Source organism: Gastrolobium bilobum, unplaced genomic scaffold (assembly GCF_033153095.1).
Source record: "Gastrolobium bilobum isolate Gb01-03AN ecotype WA unplaced genomic scaffold, APGP_CSIRO_Gbil_v1 utg2637, whole genome shotgun sequence".
Lineage (NCBI taxonomy): Eukaryota > Viridiplantae > Streptophyta > Magnoliopsida > Fabales > Fabaceae > Gastrolobium > Gastrolobium bilobum.
In genome coordinates this window covers 116,832-135,743 of record NW_026895153.1, presented here as the reverse complement: position 1 = coordinate 135,743, position 18,912 = coordinate 116,832, and the positions used below count along the sequence as shown (strand labels likewise).

At 34.0% G+C, this 18,912-nt stretch overlaps 1 protein-coding gene across 1 annotated transcript; it reads right to left on the bottom strand.

Annotated features, from left to right (window-relative positions):
* Window positions 1-7,596: 7,596 nt before the first annotated feature.
* LOC133296118 (B3 domain-containing transcription factor FUS3-like) lies at window positions 7,597-10,684 on the bottom strand. The gene is made up of 7 exons (XM_061495070.1): window positions 10,424-10,684; window positions 10,241-10,363; window positions 8,861-8,950; window positions 8,640-8,740; window positions 8,428-8,474; window positions 8,223-8,299; window positions 7,597-7,881 (listed from the first exon to the last, which is right to left on the bottom strand). Exons 1-7 carry the CDS (start codon window positions 10,682-10,684, stop codon window positions 7,597-7,599), a joined length of 984 nt encoding a protein of 327 aa, XP_061351054.1.
* Window positions 10,685-18,912: the final 8,228 nt, after the last annotated feature.

The following is an 18,912-nucleotide window of genomic DNA, read 5'->3' as shown; positions in this document are numbered from 1 at the left end:
GGGCTGCCTTCATGGGAGGAAAGAATTTCATCAATAATTTTTCAGCCATGTCCTCCCATCTTCGAATGGAATTAGGTTGTAGTGTGTTCAGCCATGCCTTAGCTCCATTGGTGAGAGAAAAGGGGAACAACTTCATCTTTAATGCGTTTGATGTAACTCCTTATATCTTGAAGCTATCTAATACCTCCATGAAATTTTTTATGTGAAGTGTTCACTAGGCATCCCACTAAATAGGCCAATTGTTTCCAGCATGTCAAACATGACTGGTTTCAATTCAAAATTTGCTGCTGCAATTTCTGGTTGAACAATTGGAGAACGAAGGTTTTTGAGTGCCAAGATTCTTTGTGCGCTGATTGATATCTCAGACTGAATTGGATCTTTATTGTTGGCTCTTGCTCCTACCATTCTTGCTACCATATCAGGTAATACTATAGCGTTGCTACGTCTTTGCTGTCTCCTTCGAGCTTGAAACGTCCTTTCAATTTCAAGGTTAAAGTTCACTTCTTGCTTTGTTGGAGAACTGCTCAAACGCTGCAATTAACACTTAAAAATAGAAAAGAAGAAAGGTGAAAGAAAAGAATTAGAAAAGAAAAGAAAATAAGAGATAGAAATAAGAGAGAATTTCTTCACTTAAATAAAAAGCTTTAAACAAATCATCCCCGGCAACGGCGCCAAAAACTTGTTGTGCAAATTGCAATCAATTAAATCAATCACACAAATACGCAAGTGCACGTGTCACAAGTAATAAAGGGATGTGCGAGTCCAAGTATCGTTCCCACGGAGATGATTTATAAAGCAATAATTATTTAAGTAAAGAAATTATAAAAAGATTGATTTTTATGGTGGGGTTTATAAAATAAAAGACAATTAAAAATAAGAAAACAGTAAACTAAATTAATAGGTATTAAGATGATGGATGAGATATAGGTCAGATTCAATTTTCTTGATACAGCAATACTGAAACGATGCTTTAACGATGCTATTTCAATGCTTAATTAGTAACCGAACACTAAAGTATGTTGGGGCTTATGACCAACCTAACATATATACCCAACAACTAATTCCCATATCTCTATGGCCAAAATAATCACTAAATTATTCAAGTTCAAGTTCTTGGCTATGTGGTGTGAATGATCTCTCTACCCACAACTTAATCAAGTTAAATTAACCTAATTAATCCACACAATTCAACAAGGGTCTGGATTTGGAAAACTCTCGGCCCCAACCTCCTCAATATCACATATGTATCTCTCGACATGCACACATGAATAAGATTAAGCAAACTCATTGAATAACTAATTAAACATTAACATAAACAAAGTTTAGGCATACATATCAATGTTACAGCATAGGTATTTTATCACCTAACCTATGGAACAATTTATCTCATAATGGAATTAAATAAAACAAAGAAAAGAAAGAAAGAACTCATTGGAAAACAGAAAAGAAGATGAAAACGAATGCTGTAGAAAAATGTCATCACTGCTTTGCTCCAGCACTGCTCCAACAGCTCTTCCTCCTCCAAGAACCTTACTTTCTCTCTCTAAAACGTGGGAGGGGTACTACATTCTTCCCCTCCATTCTTTCTTGCCTTTTTTACCTCTCCCTCGCTTGTTGAATCCGTGGGGGAACTCCACTTTAAATAGGAAAAGTGGTTGGATAATTGGGCTTTAGGGTTAGGAGTGAAAATCCATAAATCTTGCTGTTGCAGTCTTATCGTATCCCTAGATTCTTGGGCTGTTGGCACTTGTTGGATAAAATCTTGATCTTCTTGGAACCCTTGTGCCAATGTTGTTGTTGACCGAATATGAGCTGAGTTTGTTGTCCTTGTTCCTTGGGATTTTTGAATTTGTTGGCACTTATTTGGATAAGATCTTTATCTACTTGGATTTCTTGTGCCAATGTTGTTGACCGAACCAAGGTTGTTGTCCTTGTTCTTTGGGATTTTAAGATTAGATTCAATCTTTGAATTTGTCTTTGACCCTTGTGATTTCTGGATTAAATCTTCAGAAACTTCCTTTGCTTGCTGGTGTATGGTTGGAGAATAACTAACTTTTGAATTTCAAAAGTTCGGTTGTTCCTTTGTCCACGCTGTCATGCTGCAGCGCTTGCTATATCATTACTTCGTCAGCTTCTCTGCTATAGCATTCCTACGTAAATTTTTCCTGCAAAGACAAACACTCAACAAGTCATCTTTTCTTACACAAAATCAAGGGATATTGTCTTATTTTCCATACTTAGTCATCTCAAAGCACTTAATCATAAATATACAATATTTAGCTCAATTATCATGAAAAGAGGTCAACTTATATGAATTTTATGCAACAAATTCATCATAAAAATACTAAATTAACTCTCATTTGGGAGAGTTATCAACTGCACCGGTCTTGACGACACCAGATTGAAGTCTTCCATTTGAGCTCATGCATGATGCAAGTGCATATGCTATAGGAGCAGTTCTTGGTCAGCGTAAGGGTAAACTCTTACATGTTATTTACTATGCTAGCAAAGTTTTAAATGAGATACAAATTAATTATACCACAACTGAGAAAGAGATGCTAGTAGTAGTTAGTGCATTAGATAAGTTTAGGCCTTATTTGATAGGTTCTAAGGTTATTGTTTTTACTGATCATATCTCCTTGAAGTATTTGATGACTAAGCAGGGTGCGAAGCCACATTTGTTACATTGGATGCTTTTATTTAAGGAATTTGATCTGGAAATCCGAGATAAGAAAGGAGTAGAAAATCGTGTGGCTGATCATTTATATAGGATTCAAGACAAGGAACTACAAGATGGACCTGATATAGAAATCAAAGAGTCTTTCCCTGATTGAGAAGATCAAGGGGGATTCTGAGATGCCATAGCAGATAGCCTAGATGCATAGGTAGAAGAAAAAGAAGATTAGAGCTAGTTGTAGACCAATCGACCAGACTAACGCTTGCAAGTCTAATATCTACAACAATATCCGGCCAGATCAAATTAAGCCTCACATTCCCTCAGTCAATATCCTCCCAAACATCCCAGAGGAAACATTTATCATCATTTGATGATATGAAGTAGATTCAGGAAGAGGAGAATGCCCCACATTATCTCGTGAGGAAAACCCCCATACCTCGATGGATGTCTGAAGACATTTCTCCTCTTATCCCAATGTCTATAGCGCGTGGGAGGATAAAAGTGACTTCCAGAATGCCCATGATTCCTATATATTGTTGGGTTGTGGCGACGAAAGCTACCATAGTTAGGTGGTAGAGATGGATGCCTTGATGACCTACCCCTCTCACTCATACTCACAAATAACCCAACAAATAGTATGACTCCAGAAAGATAAAACCTTTTTGAAGCAACCATTCTCAAACCAAGATAGAGATAGCAAAAAAGGAATAAAACAAGAAAGTAAAGTAGAGAAGGCAATACCTAAGGAAGAAAGACAGAAGCTTTAACTCACAAACGCGACTTATGATCATGGAGTCACCTGTAGAAAGAAAGACGGAAGAATACTGGAAGGATAGATATTGAAAGTGCAAGGAACCTTCGGCGCTGAGGGAGCAAGAACTATAAAGAGAAAGTAGAATGAAATGTGGGAATCACAACATAAAAATGGAACCTTTGAAAACGGCAAATAAAAGTGTAACTTAAGGACTTCGAAGTTCAAGGGACGGGGGAAAGAAAAAGACTTAAAGAAAAAATCAAGACTAAAGGCAAACACATAAAGCGATGGGATAAATCAGTCAAAACATCTAAAGGCAAAAAAGACCTTTTATGGCTTACAATAAAGCTGCTATAACAGTCGAGCAAAACTCATCATTGCAGGCGTAACTCATGAACAAGTACAACCCAACCATCAAGCGCCACATGGCCATGAAACAAAAAATCACAACTATAAATAAGACATGAAAAGGCACTGCTAAATGCAGAAACACAAATGCAGGCCAGACTGTCATCCGACCGGATGAAGGACTTTAGCTAAAAGCAAGACATGACAAATTTTGTATCCATCATCAACATAAATATCACATCCCTCAACCAAAAAATTCTCCAGAAATCTTAGCACTCTGACTTCATAGACTACCAAGCTAGAGAGCTTCTATTTTGGTCCAGCTGGATGGACTTGCCCAGCCTGCAAATATAGTTGATTGGCAAGACCACCATCACTTTGCACGTGGAACACATGACTCCTTTGTACACGTGTCCCGTCACATTTCCCACAAATGCATGACCTTTTATACATCATGGGTCACACAACCTGACACCTAGTGGGGCTCATAGGGCTAGAAACGGTTATGACATCACAATTTACAAATTTGGAGCGAATCTCCAACTTCCTATATAATGGTACCTCAGCCCACTCACTATTCATCTTCTCCATTCGCTCTTTATTGTTGCTACTTTGTTGAGTTCTTAAAAAAAAAAACCCTTTGCACTCTCAGTTAGATTGAGGCCACTACGGCGACTCTTTAGAGATATGGTCTATACCACTACCTTTCTCGTTTTCGTCATATTAACATACTTCATCCTTCGAGGATACATATCTAGGTCTTCATACTCTGACTCAGAGTTCAGTTTGTATCCCGCAATAGGCAATGTATATTTGTGTATAGGTGCTCGAAGTAGTAGAGGTATGGACCAAAGCTCCACGAGAGACCGCATGTGCGATCTTAGGAGAGGTTGAGAAAGAGGGAATGTGTATACGCATGGTAGCTCTAGATTTTTGCATAGTAACATCTCATGGTGTTTTGCAAATGTCTCTTCAATGGGAGAAGATGGGTTTATATAGAAGAGAATCATATTCTAAAATGTTGTAAGAGAGAAAATGAGTCTGGCCTTTTTTGTCCACTTCACTACTGAGAGTGAAGAATGGATCCATTATCATGTACGACAAGTGTGTTGTGCAAGGAGTGAAAGATCTTCTAAGATGGAGTCTATGTGCTTACTATGAGAAGGTAAGAATGTGACCCCTTAATGGACCTTTGTAGGCTAGCCCATATATATTGAAATATGAAAAAGATAACCCGGAACATGTCCCTTTGCCTATGGAATATCTAAATCCTTGTCGCAATACTCTTGAACGACTATTGATCAAGGAAGTACTGTCCAACGTCATTCAAACTTTTCCTTGACGCAAACATATAGTACTAGCATTCCTTTTCCTAGACGCTTGCGTTATAGGAAACCAAGCAGCATTAATCATATAAAAATACGGTGTCTCTTTTCTCATATTGTAGGAGAATTCTTTCTCCTACTATAGACACAAGATGTGATGGGTCCCACCTCCCATTAAAAAATAAAAAATAAAAAGTTGTTGTACTTATTTCGATGTATCACTAGTAGGAGAAAGAGTTCTCCTATAACATGAGAATTCTTTTCCTCATAAAGGGTCCCTCTTTTCTCATGTTGTAGGAGAATTCTTTCTCTTACTATAGACATAAGATGTGATGGGTCCCACATCTCATTAAAAACAAATAAAAAAAATTGTTGCACACATTTCGATGTATCACTATTAGGAAAAAGAATTCTACTATGAGAATTCTTTTTTCCATATATATATATATATAGGAAAAACATTTCTCCGACAACTTGAGATAATTTTATCTCCGGCCACCCCAAAACTACGTCGTTTTATTTATTTATTTTCTTATATTAATTGATTCACCTTTGAATGGTTATGATTTTCTTTTTTTCTCTCTTCCTTCATTACCATTGATTCATCTTTGTACGGTTATGATTTAGTAGCCGGAGATAAAATTATCTTCGGCAGCTTAAGAAATGATAAGCCCTATATATATATAAGGGATAGTCTGAAATTATACAAAAAGAGACTTTGCATAAATAATTTATTTTAATTCGTGAATTTTTTTAAAAAATTATTACTAAAACTATTAATATTCAGTTTACTTCATTTATTTTATGTATTTAGAGTTGAGTGTTGTGACAACATTACATCAATTTAGAATCTGTTTAAGATTTTTACTATATTATAAAAATTATATCATTTTATATTTTGACAATTTATTAATATTTATAAGGGTTTATTGTCTCTCATATTTTAGGAGATAATTTTATCTCATACACATACATAAAAGTGTATACCTATGTTTTCTTTTTTTCACTATTATCTTCACATAGCCCCACATACTTTTATATGTATATAGGAGATAATTTTATCTTCTACAACATGAAAAACATCAAACCTATGTATATATAAGGAAAAACTATTTTTATGTTACAAGAGATTAATTTTTCTCCTACAGCCCTTCGATTACTGTGTGTGTGCGAAAAATATTTCTTCAGTCACCGGAGATAAAATTATCTCCAGTAAGCTCAAAACGATGTCGTTTTGAGATTAAAAAATTAAAAAATTATAATGATAAAGATTAATATAATCCTGCAAGATATTATAATTACAAAAACACCTTGATTTCTGCCCCCTAAACGATGTCGTTTTGGGCTCACCGAAGATTGCTTATCTCCATTAACTGGAGCAATCCTTTACCTTATATATATATATATATAGGGAAAAATATTTATCCTTTTAAATTACACAACTCATATCATTTTACTCTCACAAAGATGTGAGACCCACAACTTTACTTTTTTTGTCAACTCTCTGTCCTCCTTTATCTATCTCTTTCTCTCTCTTAAAATGACACAACTTTATATCCTTTAAAATGACACACATTTTTCTCATATATATATATGTGTGTGTGTGTGTGTGTGTGTGTGTGTGGTAAAATCATTTCTGCAGCCGCTTTACGTACAACAACGACAGGTGTATGGTTATGATTCTCCACATTTAATGCTTTCATCCTTTGTATGGTTATGATTCCTCGCATTTAATGTTTTCAAATATATATGGTAAGTATTTGATTGCTGCACATACAACAGCTGCAGAAATATAAACTCCTATATATATATATATATATATATATATATATTTCTCAAGTCATTTGAGATAACCTTATCGCTATCACAAAGTTATGTTATTTTGTTTATTTATTTCCTTATATAATTAATTGATTCATCTTTTAATTATTATGATTCTTTTTTCTCTCTCTACCCGTTAACACTATTGTAAATCTAACTGCACAAGTACTATGGCAATCAATAATTCATGCTAACAATTCCCTATTAACATGATTTACTTTCATATTATACTTTATGATTAATAATGAACATCCGAAATCATTTATGTAGATACATCATAGAATAATCCCACCTATTGGTGGATACTCTACTATTCTATTCAAATCCTCTCATGGTCATGAGAACAACTAGAACAATTCCCTCCTACATGATTTACTTGCATATTATGCTATATAATTTATAATGAGCATTCAAAATCATTGATTATATGTTGTCCAGCAAAAATTATAAGTAATACATCATAGAGCAGTCTCAGCCTGTTTCAAGAGAGAGGAACAAAAAACATGTCCGTTGGCTGTACTTTTATTCTACATATATCCTCTCATGGTCATGATAACAAAAAAAAAAAAAAAAACACACTTTATATATTTCTTTAGTTCTAAAATGAAGAAAACCACATTCAACAGCGCTCCTCTTGGTACCTATTGGTGTCCCCTTATGTAAGTGACAAATTAATAGAAGTCGTCAAGTGACAAATTCTCAACCGAGCCAAAGGTTTCAACTGGCCCAATCCTTGAAAAATTGGTCATTGATCCACCCAAAAAATCAAGTGGAGAGTCATTTGAGAAGTTTGTCTCATATATGAATGACATGCCCGTATCGTTCATTGCAGGATAGGTTACATTGAAGCAACCAGGTTTGTTCACCTCATAATCATTAAGGAAGATATCATTGATGGTATTACTAGTTTCTTCCATAAATTCATCCTGATCAGAAGCCTTCTTGGCCTGAATAACCTGCACGCACACAACGCATACAACAACAACAAAAAAAAAAAAAAACACGGTTAAAATGACTTGAACGGAAGAATTTAATGTTTTTGCTTTTGCGGTAGAAATATTTTTTCTATCACATTTACATAAAAATGAGTGAGTCCCACAATTTTTTTTTCCCCTTCTCTTTATAATGGGACCAACTCATTTTTATGTGAATGTGACAGAATATTTTATTCTGCAACAAAAGCATAAACATTTTCCCCGAAGCGGAATGTACCAAAACAAGAAAGGAGAGAGCTTAACCGAATTTCAAAATTAGAAAAGAAACTGTCCTACAAATTTAAGTTTTTGGCGACACATACATAATTATGGTTTTCACTATCCTGGTAAACCAAAATGGAATCTCCAAGGCGTAGGCCATGTGTGTTAACAAAGTCTCCTGAAAATATTCAGCAAAAGAATATGTTATTATATGCAAGATTTAACACTCCACATGAATTGGAGCAAAATTTTTTTTTTTTTTTTTTGTAAATAAGGAGCAAAATTTTTAGTAAATTAAGGAAATACCAGTATTTTCAAGTACATACATCCGACTGTTGTTATTAGGCCAAAACCTGCATTATTGAAATACAATATAATAACCTATAAACTTGAATTGTTAGTACCATTTAATCAAAATAACCTTAAATTGTATACCAATATCAACTTTTCTCATGTTAAAAGAATATAAGTCTTCAATTATATTTTGCAGCCAATGAAATAAATCATCCATAGCAGACCTGTACTTGAAACTCCATACATGAAGACCATCTAGATCATCCATGGTCATAAGAATTCCTTCCTTTGATTCAAGGGCAGGAAGGTAAGCTTCTGCTGCTTTCTGCAAGTTGTAATTAATTGCCTAATTATCACATCAAGTCGAGGAAATATTTTACACATGTGGTAATTAGCAAGTAATTAAGTCTTTAATAATGTAAAGAAGCATTGACAAAGAACAAACCTTTGGTAATATCATTCTCCTAAGGGAGCTAACGTCACTGTTTTTCAGCTCCTTTTGGAAAAGGAATCTCAACCTTTTAGGATCGATTTCCTATAAGCAAATAAATGAAATTGTAAGGACATTTATGTTATCAATCTCATTTAAAAATAACATTGAACTAAAACATTCACTTAAATGTCGCTAAAAGGTGGAGCAAATTATATAAAAAAAATATGTAAAATATACAAATTTTGGGTAACTAAGACAATACCACCACCATGTCCAGCATAAGGACATCTAAGTCAATAGTAATCGTGGTAAAGAGGGCAGAGTGCCCAAAGCATTGTCCAGCATGCCTTATGGCTGTCTTGAAATGCACAAATTCCCAAATGTGAAGCCCTCAATTTACCACTAATCATAAGTTTTGTTTTTAAATCTATTTGTTAAAGCTCACCGCCAAAGATATAGGGAACAAAAAGTAGGAATTTTCGACTTCCAAGGATGAGACATTAATTAATTAACATTAAAGGTAATACAATAAGAATAACCATGTAGTATATATTTGACAATTTTGCAATTAATCACCTAAATTTCACGCTTCTCTTGTAACTCATCCACACCCCATAAAAGTTGAACAAAACAGACAAGGTTATAAAGAATCTTAGAAATCAAAATATATTTCTCTGACTTGTGTTTAAGGACTTCGTTCAGTATGGAATTGATGACACTATGCCAAATCAGGAATATAGACGCAACATCGTGTTGGTTTGTTTAACCGCCCCTAAGTGTTTAACAACTTTATTTAGTATGCAATCAATTTTATTTTATTTTTCTCAAGAGATTTTCTTCTTATTTGTTCTTCATATTCTATGTTTCTTTTTAATTTTTTTTATTTTTGGTGGGGGGATTCAATAATAATAAAAAAAAATCTTCATAGCACTATTCCTATTCTATATGCATAAATCTTGTGCATTTCTGGACCTGTCTGCCACTCTTTTGCCCTTCATTCTCATTCTTCACATATCGTAGTTCCAAAAATTGGAGATCAAACAATTAAATTATACTATTTAAATATATCTCAACCATAAAGGTATATGTATTAAAAAAAGCCTTCCATTTAGCATCGGAAAAGATTTGCTTAAACCTGATTTAAATAAGTGTGAGAATCACGAGACAAAAAAAAAAAAAAAAAAACTCAAGCATCTAAAGAAAGTTTTCCAATGTGCAGTTTGCAAATCTTACTATAGGACAGATATATTGGAGAACTAAATAGATATATATTTATGAGATCGGAAATATTGTATATTAAAAAAAGGATATAGAATTCAGAATCAAGTTTATATATGAGATTTTCATTTGAAGGGGAAAAAAATTATTTAAAAAGAATTAAAGAGAACTCACACGTGCGGCTGGGAGAGATGGGGAAGGATTATAAGATGGAAGTGGGGAGAGTGGCACGTGCGTGGAGGTAGAAGGAGCAGGAGCTAGTGTAGTGTGCTTGGAAGGGAAATGGTTGACCTGCATCTGCATCTGCATCTCCTTCAAGGTGGGGTTGGTGGTTGTGGTTGCGGTGGCGGTGGTGGCTGCAGTGGTGGTGGTGGTGGTCCTTCTCTGCCTGGCCATCCTTTTCTTCCTGTGAACATTTCCAAAGGTGGCAACAGCAGCAGCAAGGCCAAGGTGGTTGTTATGATCATGGATCCGAGTCATCCGACCCGACCCATGAGTTATCTTGTTGTTGTCTCCTGTCACGGTGACAAAGCCAAGCTCAGCCCCAACACCTGCCATTAAACCACAGGCCTCGGTTTTCTGAAGCAGCTTCTCTCGCTGTCGCTGATCCATCATCATTAGCTTAGGGTTTTTTTCTTTCTTTTTTCTTTTTCTTTTCTTCTTTGAAACACACAGTGAGTGCTTTTGGTTTTCTGTGACTGTGGATGGTTCTCTTTCTCACAGTCTCAGTGTGTGTGCAGATATAGTATGGAACGACGCTCGGCAATCACGAAATGGGTGTGGGGTTTGGTGTTAAAGAGATCAATGGTGGACTCTCTTTCACTCTTCTTCTCACTCACAATCACACACCCCCTTTCTCTCTCTCTCTCTCTTTTTTTCCTTTGGATTTTTTCTATTTTTAGCAAGGGTTTTTTTTATGACATTTGTGCAAGCTGCATTCAGGCCTCTCCCTCCCTTTGATGGTAGCTTTTAATTACTTTTACCATAATATAAATTCTCTCTCTCTCTCTCTCTTTTTGCCAGATTTTTATCTGTAAATGGGTTATGGGTAATGGGTAACGGAGTTAGTCTCTCAATCAAGATGAGTTTGGTGGCAATGGGGTACCAAATGTGAGGACCGGATTCATGGTTGGTTTTGGATTTGGCTTTTTCCCCTGCTTGCTTATAATAATGTGTGTGTGTGGACACTGAGGAAAGAGAGAGAGAGAGAGAAAAGTGAGAGTTAGATAGCTAGCTGGGTGAGTTAGCAATGGTGAATGTGGCTGCGTATGAATAGGGAGTGCGTAAACCAGGGTTAAGGGACATGGGTTTGGCTCTTTGCGCATAGGGGTTGGTGCGGTGGTGGTGGTGGTTAGAGAGTGGCCAAGTATCAAGTGACGGATGGATGGTGAAACCAAATGAAACATGGAGCTTCAGAATGACCTCCAGGTGTTGCAAAAGTTCTGAAACACTTACAACACAAATCAATGGCGTTTTTCGCTTTGTATTGGACTCTCCTTCTTTCTTTCATCTTAACATAAAACGACACCAATCTTACTCTCTCTCACTCTCTCTCTTACTTACTTAACTTTAGGAAGAGGAGAGGAAGATGAGGAGGGTTCTTTGTATTTGAAAGTTTTTTTTCAAAACTTGAGTGCATGGGTTGGACAAAAAACAGCTAATGTTAATTTGAGTGTTGTTGCATGTTACACTCGTTCACAGAGACATGGCTATGTTTCATAAACTGTGACGTGGCGAGCTCTTGGTGATTTATAATCATTGGGATTTTTCTCATCAGGTGGACGGAATTTGAGTCACGTGGGTTTTCTTAATTTTTTTGCTGTGGGGTGCGGAGCAGAGCATCATTGCTGAATATATATAAATAGTTTGCTTCATCTCTGAGGTCATATGTGGATTCCCAAATTCAGCTTGCAACTCCACCTGGATACCATGCACAGGTGCTTTCAAAAGTCAATTAATGAGAGTATTAACTTCAACTAATTGCTTTATTAATACAGTTGTCCTTGACCAAAAAAAAAATATATATATATATATATATAATTACTCTTATGTAACATAAGAGTACTTTTATCTCTTATAAATTCTTTGAAAATCGTGACATTTTTTTTCTTCTTTTTTTTATAAATGACAGGTCTCATGTCTACAACATAAGATTAGATGAACATATATATATATTGTCCGTTACCAAACTACTAGTGCTACTGGAGCAAATTTCATTGATCGGTTTTACATGAAAACCAAAAATACAGATTCATTCAATTATTATTGAGAGAATTCTCCTTTGAATTACAAACACCATAAATTCAGCGAATTGGTGTGTAAGAAAATTTATTGTCAATAATCATGAAAGTGATGTGCACTGCATTATAAGTAAACATTGTAAAAGTACCGACACTCTCACAAATAAAAGATATCAAAGTGTTTAAATTGAGTACTCTTAACTGTAATATTTCATCTGTAATAGAGATTTATACAATTATTATTGAGAGAAATCTCCTTAAATTGAATTACGAACCCCTTAAATTCCACGAATTTGTGTGAAAAAAATTATTCTCAATAATCATTAAATGATACGTGCACAGGGTTATAAGTAAATATTGTAAAAATACTGACAGTCTCTCACAAATAAAAGATATCAAAGTGTTAAATTGAGTACTCTTGACTCTAATATGTACACCTGAGATTCATTCAATTATTATTGAAAGAAATCTCCTTTGAATTACAAAGACTTTAAGTTCCGCGAATTGTGTAAGAAACTTTATTCTCGATAATCATGAAATTGATATATGCATAGAGTATTGTAAAAGTATTGACACTCTCTCACAAATAAAAGATATCAAAGTGTTTGAATTGAGTACTTTTTGACTCTAATATTACACCTATAATAAAGGTTCATTCAATTATTATTGAGAGAAATCTCGTTTGAATTACGAACACCTTAAATTAAACGAATTTGTGTGTAAGAAAACTTATTCTCAATAATGATGAAAATGATATATGCACAGGGTTAAAATCAAATATTGTAAAAGTACTGACACACTCTCTCACAAATAAAATATATCAAAGTGTTTGAATTGAATCTCTTGACTCTATTATTACACCTGTAGTAGAGATTCATTCAATTATTATTGAGAGAAATCTCTTTTGAATTACGAACGAACCCCTTAAATTCCACGAATTTGTGTGTAAGAAAATTTATTCTCAATAATCATGAAAATGATATATACAATTGATGATAATCAAATATTGTAACAGTACCCTTGACTCTAATGTTACACCAGGTACTTGTAATTAAACCAGAAGTTTTAATTATTAATTAAGATGTCATTATTATTTTTAAAATTTATCATAAGTGCCATATTAATGACACTCTCACTTAAACCTCAGCAAGGTAAAATATTGCTTACAACTAAACTAATTATTTAACTTGCAATTTTCAAATAAGTTATTAGCTTTTAAGACAGACAAGTACTCTACTCATACAGTTACTGTTGACCACTGAATTTGATATATTTGTTATAGATGTATATTATTTATGCGTTTTTTAGAATCAAAACAATGTATTTACTTAGCTAATATATATTTCACCAGCAAGTAAAATTAATTAAAAAAATATTTTTTATAACTCTGAAAATACTTTTTAATTTGTCGAAAATTAATAAAAGATGGGCTGCGTTAAATATTTAGTCCTATATATTTTTCGGTATAAAATTCATTTTTAAAAAGTTTTATTATTTTAATCAGTTTCGTCATCTAAGTTAGAATTTATAAAATGTTAATCTATTACAATTTTAGAATCATATTACTGATACAATGTATGGGTTCTGTTAATAATTATTAGCTAATATTTGATCACATATTTAAAATATAAATATTTTTATATTTTTATTTTAAGTGAATAGGGCCAATAGGCTATGTGAGCTGCATAGGGGGTGTTAGGTCCGATTTCAGAAATGAAAAAAAAAAAAAAAAAGTTAATTAAGTTAGGTTCGAGTGAATAATGTGTGTGAAATTTTTTGAATTAATTTGGCCTAAACCAACTTAATTATATTCGAGTTGGATCCAGTCAAGTCATTAATTTTGGTCTATTGGTGAGAGATTTGGGTAGGTTGAATAATATTTTTTATTCAAAATAAAAACACTTTTTTAGTTTACAAATAATTGGCTCAACATTTAATAAAAAAAAAATTAAAAGTGAAAAAAAAGTGAAAATGATTTTTTTAAAAACCAAGATTTCTTATTTCAAAAAATATTTTTTTTACTTAAAGTGTTTTTTAATATATACAATGAATCTTATTTTTTTGAAAAAAAATCCTTCTAAAAAGTAATGTATAATTAAAAAAATCATCCAAACTTACCCTTGATATCCATAGTCCGTCCATACCGTTAAAAAAGAAAAATAAATCCATAAAAAGAGAGCACTAAAGTGAATCTCATATTTTAAGTAAAAATCAATAAATCCATAAAAAGAGAGCACTAAAGTGAATCTCATATTTTAAGTAAAAATCAATTATGGTATAAGTTATTGTGTCTATCTTTTTTTTATATTTATTTTGCATACTACTCTTCATACTATTACATCACAATCTCGCCCAATTCTTTTTCTCTCCCACCAAATTCATTGTGGTTAAGATTATGATTTAAAGAGAGAAGTATATAAAGTAGATTTTTTTTTTAAAAAGGTAGCATAATATCGTATTTCATTAATTATATATCAATTATTTTTGACTTAATGTACGCAACTTTAGTAGGATAAGTCTAAAAAAGCTCTCCACTCCGTAAAGGCTACCAACCTGTTTTATCTTATTACATTACATTTGTCAACACTTTAAAGTTTCACAAAGTATATTTTATTTTAGTAAGCATTTTTTCTTATGTTATTTTATAATTTAAAAAAAAATAAAAATTTGAATAAACCACAAATGTTCTCTATGGAGGCAATTATGTCGAGGCAGAAACATTTATATCATAGTGAAATTAGTTGTCCCAAAGAAAAATTTTCGTATTTAAAACGACTTAAATCAAAAATCTTGCTTAAGCTAGCGAAACTAAACATGTACCATTAAAAAAAAAAAACTCCTCTTATATTTCATAAAAGTACCTTCATTAAAATTTAAGTTGTACCTGAAATATTCATTCCTCCATGTTCTATTGAACCGGTTGCACAATCATCATGTGATATTTTGGATACGACATGATATGATCACAATTTTTTGAAAGCAGATGTTGGAGATTATATGTAACGTATATTGTTTGAATTCTTTGTAACCGTAGGTTTGAATTCTTTGTAACGTATATTGTTTGAATTCAATTCTTTGTAACCGTAGGTTTGAATTCTTTGTAACGTATATTGCTTGAATTCTTTGTAACCGTAGGACTGTTTAGATAGAGTATTTATTTGTTTTAGTCTGTTACGTTGTTACCATTTATTGTATGTTCGCCTATTTAAAGGCTACCAATGAATGAGATAAACACACAGTTGAAATATCAAGTTTATCTTGGTATCAGAGCAATCCTAATATACACGTTTCCGCATTCCCTTTCAGTGCGAAAGCTGGTTCATTTAACATGGCACCAGGTGGTGGCAGCAAGTCCAAAACAACTGATCCTAGTTCGCCATTTTACTTGGCTGGATCCGACAGTCCAGGTCTCTTGTTAACGACTGTCATGCTGCGTGGTGAGACCAACTATGACAACTGGGCCAAGCTCATGAAAAACGCATTGAAGGCGAAAAACAAATTGGGTTTTGTGACCGGTTCAGTCAAGAAACCAGGAGAGGATGATGCCGAAGAGTGGCGCGCCTGGGAGATGTGCAATTCGATGCTCAATGGTTGGATTCACAACACCATTGATGCAAAACTTCAACCATTCATCAAGTGCTTTGATGACGTCAAGGACTTATGGAATGACCTAGAGGAAAGGTATGCAGTGCAAAACTTTCCAAAACAGTATCAACTGAAATCCAGTTTAGCCAATATCAAGCAACATAGCCAATATCAGGCACTGTCCATGTTGCTGATGGTCATTCCAGCACAATTGTCTTTGCCGATGATAATTCTGGCACTGTTTAGAAGTTCCTCTTGAGGGGGAGCACTGTCCATATTGCTGATGGTCATTCCAGCACAATTGTCTTTGCCTGTGATAATTCCGGCACTGTTTAGAAGTTCCTCTTAAGGGGGAGCACCGTCCATGTTGCTGATGGTCATTCCAGCACAATTGGAGTAATGGTGTTTCGCTCTTCTGCAGAAGCAGAGTATAGATCAATGGCTGCAGCTACAGCAGAGATTGTGTGGCTCAAGTCGTTTCTGACCTCTCTTGGGGTCACTCACTCAAGTCCTATGGAATTGTTTTGTGATAACCAAGCTGCTTTACACATTGCAGCGAATCTGGTGTTTCACGAGCGTACCAAGCATATTGAGTTAGATTGCCACTTTGTACGTGAACATATTCTAGCCAAGCATATTACAACAGCTCATGTGCCTTCTCGTTCCCAACTTGCTGATTTGTTTACTAAAGCCTTGGGACAACGCGAGCTTCTTAGTTTTCATGTTGCTGATGGTCATTCCAGTCTTTCCTGTGATAATTCCGGCACTGTTTAGAAGTTCCTCTTGAGGGGAGCACTGTCCATGTTGTTGATGGTCATTCCAGCACAATTGTCTTTGCCTGTGATAATTCTGGCATTGTTTAGAAGTTCCTCCTAAGAGCGAAACATCGTTACTCCAATTGTGCTGGAATGACCATCAGCAACATGGACGGTGAACGCGAGCTTCTTAGTTTTCTTCCCAAGTTGGGCATCTCATCCTTACATACTCCAACTTGAGGGGGAGTGTTGGAGATTCTTTGTAACCGTAGGTTTGAATTCTTTGTAACCGTAGGTTTGAATTCTTTGTAACGTATATTGTTTGAATTCAATTCTTTGTAACCGTAGGTTTGAATTCTTTGTAACATATATTGTTTGACTTCTTTGTAACCGTAGGACTGTTTAGATAGAGTGTTTATTTGTTTTAGTCTGTTACGTTGTTACCATTTACTGTATGTTCGCCTATTTAAAGGCTACCAACGAATGAAATAAACACACAGTTGAAATATCAAGTTTATCTGCAGAGTCTCCAATACAATTGTATCTATTTGCCTAGTATTAGGTGGGTTGATAAAATGCGGGTCAAAATCAGGATCAACATGCCGCTTCACTTGTTCCCCCTCCACATTTTCATTTCTACTAACAATCATGAGATTATATTTGATCACTCTTCTGTCGAAAGCCCCAGAAATTTTTCAGTTGCACTATTAAAAGTCGAGCCAGATTTATTGGCATTAATTTTCCTAGAATTGCAAGCTCAAAACCTTCCAATTGTTTTCTTAGTTACGCCATTAAAAGCATAAATTGAACCACAATTTCACCTGATGTCATAGTTCTACAATTTTTTGGCTTTTGATTCACCCTATTTAGAAGCTCCAGATTTATTGGCATTTTTTTCATTTAATTGTGAATTCTTAATTACCCTTTGCAATAATTGCATAACTGCAGTTGCCACTATAATTTCTCAATGTTAGATAGTGATTAATGATCGACCAAGGCCCCTCATCCATATCGTGTTGGAGATACATGAAGATTTCACTAACAAAAATTCGTATCCTATATCAATGAGATCATAATGACCATTCGGGGTTACACATACCTTGGAGCTTCCATCAACATTTGTTGAGTAATATTCCTACCAACTAATTTGATGATGATACAATTTGACCATAACTTACAAAATGAATTTCATTCACTCGCTTCCAATGAAGCACTTATTATGGTTTTCACATCACTTTGTCTAATCAATCAAAACTCTATTCCAGTTAATTATAAGATCACACACATTTTCGGTTCCACATACATTTGAGCTTCTCTATCAACATTTGCTGAGAAATATTTATGTCAAGTAATTTTATGATGATATAATTTGACCATGACTTTCAGATTTGAAGCTAGGCCAATTGTCTTTCATGGAAACAATAATAAGTCCTTAATTAGAAGCAACTGAGCCAAATTCATCTCGCGCATCTATTTGGCATTTTCTACCCAACATGACATCTCGAGATGAGGGACATTATATGTAAAATTCAGTAACTAGGGGATCATGGATCATACTGGGACCACTACTGCGAAAAACAACATAATTTCTTTAATCAGACCTTATACTATCAGACTTTATCATATACTATGTACCAAACATGCCTTAAGCTCACTCATAGAAGCATGATGATGTTTGGGAATTCCAATCGCAAGTTCGAGGAAACTTGTTGAGAAAGAAATAATTTATTTATCTTAGGTGAAAAAATCATTTAATATATACAGTTTGCTTCATCTCTGAGGTCATAAGTGGATTCCTAAATTCAGCTTGCAACTCCACCTGGATACCATGCACAGGTGCTTCGAGAAGTCAATTAATGAGAGTATTAACTTCAACTAATTGCTTTATATATTATATATTTTCAGTTACCAAATTCTAGTCCAAACACTTCACTGATTGGTTTTACATGAAAAACAAAAGTAGAGATTCATTCAACTATAAGTATTAAGAGAAATCTCCTTTGAATCACGAATACCTTAAATTCCGCGAATTTGAGTGTAAGAAAGTTTATTTTCAATATTTATGAAAATAATATTTGTACCGATCTGAATCGTTTCATGTTAAAAAAACATAATATAATAAATTATAATCATATAAATGTGAATCAATGCAATGATATTAAAGGAAGAAAAAAAAATTGAAATAGATAGTTATAAAATCATAATCGTTGATTCATTTTTGTATGATTGTGATCTTTTTACACAATCATGTCATATTCTTTTTTTT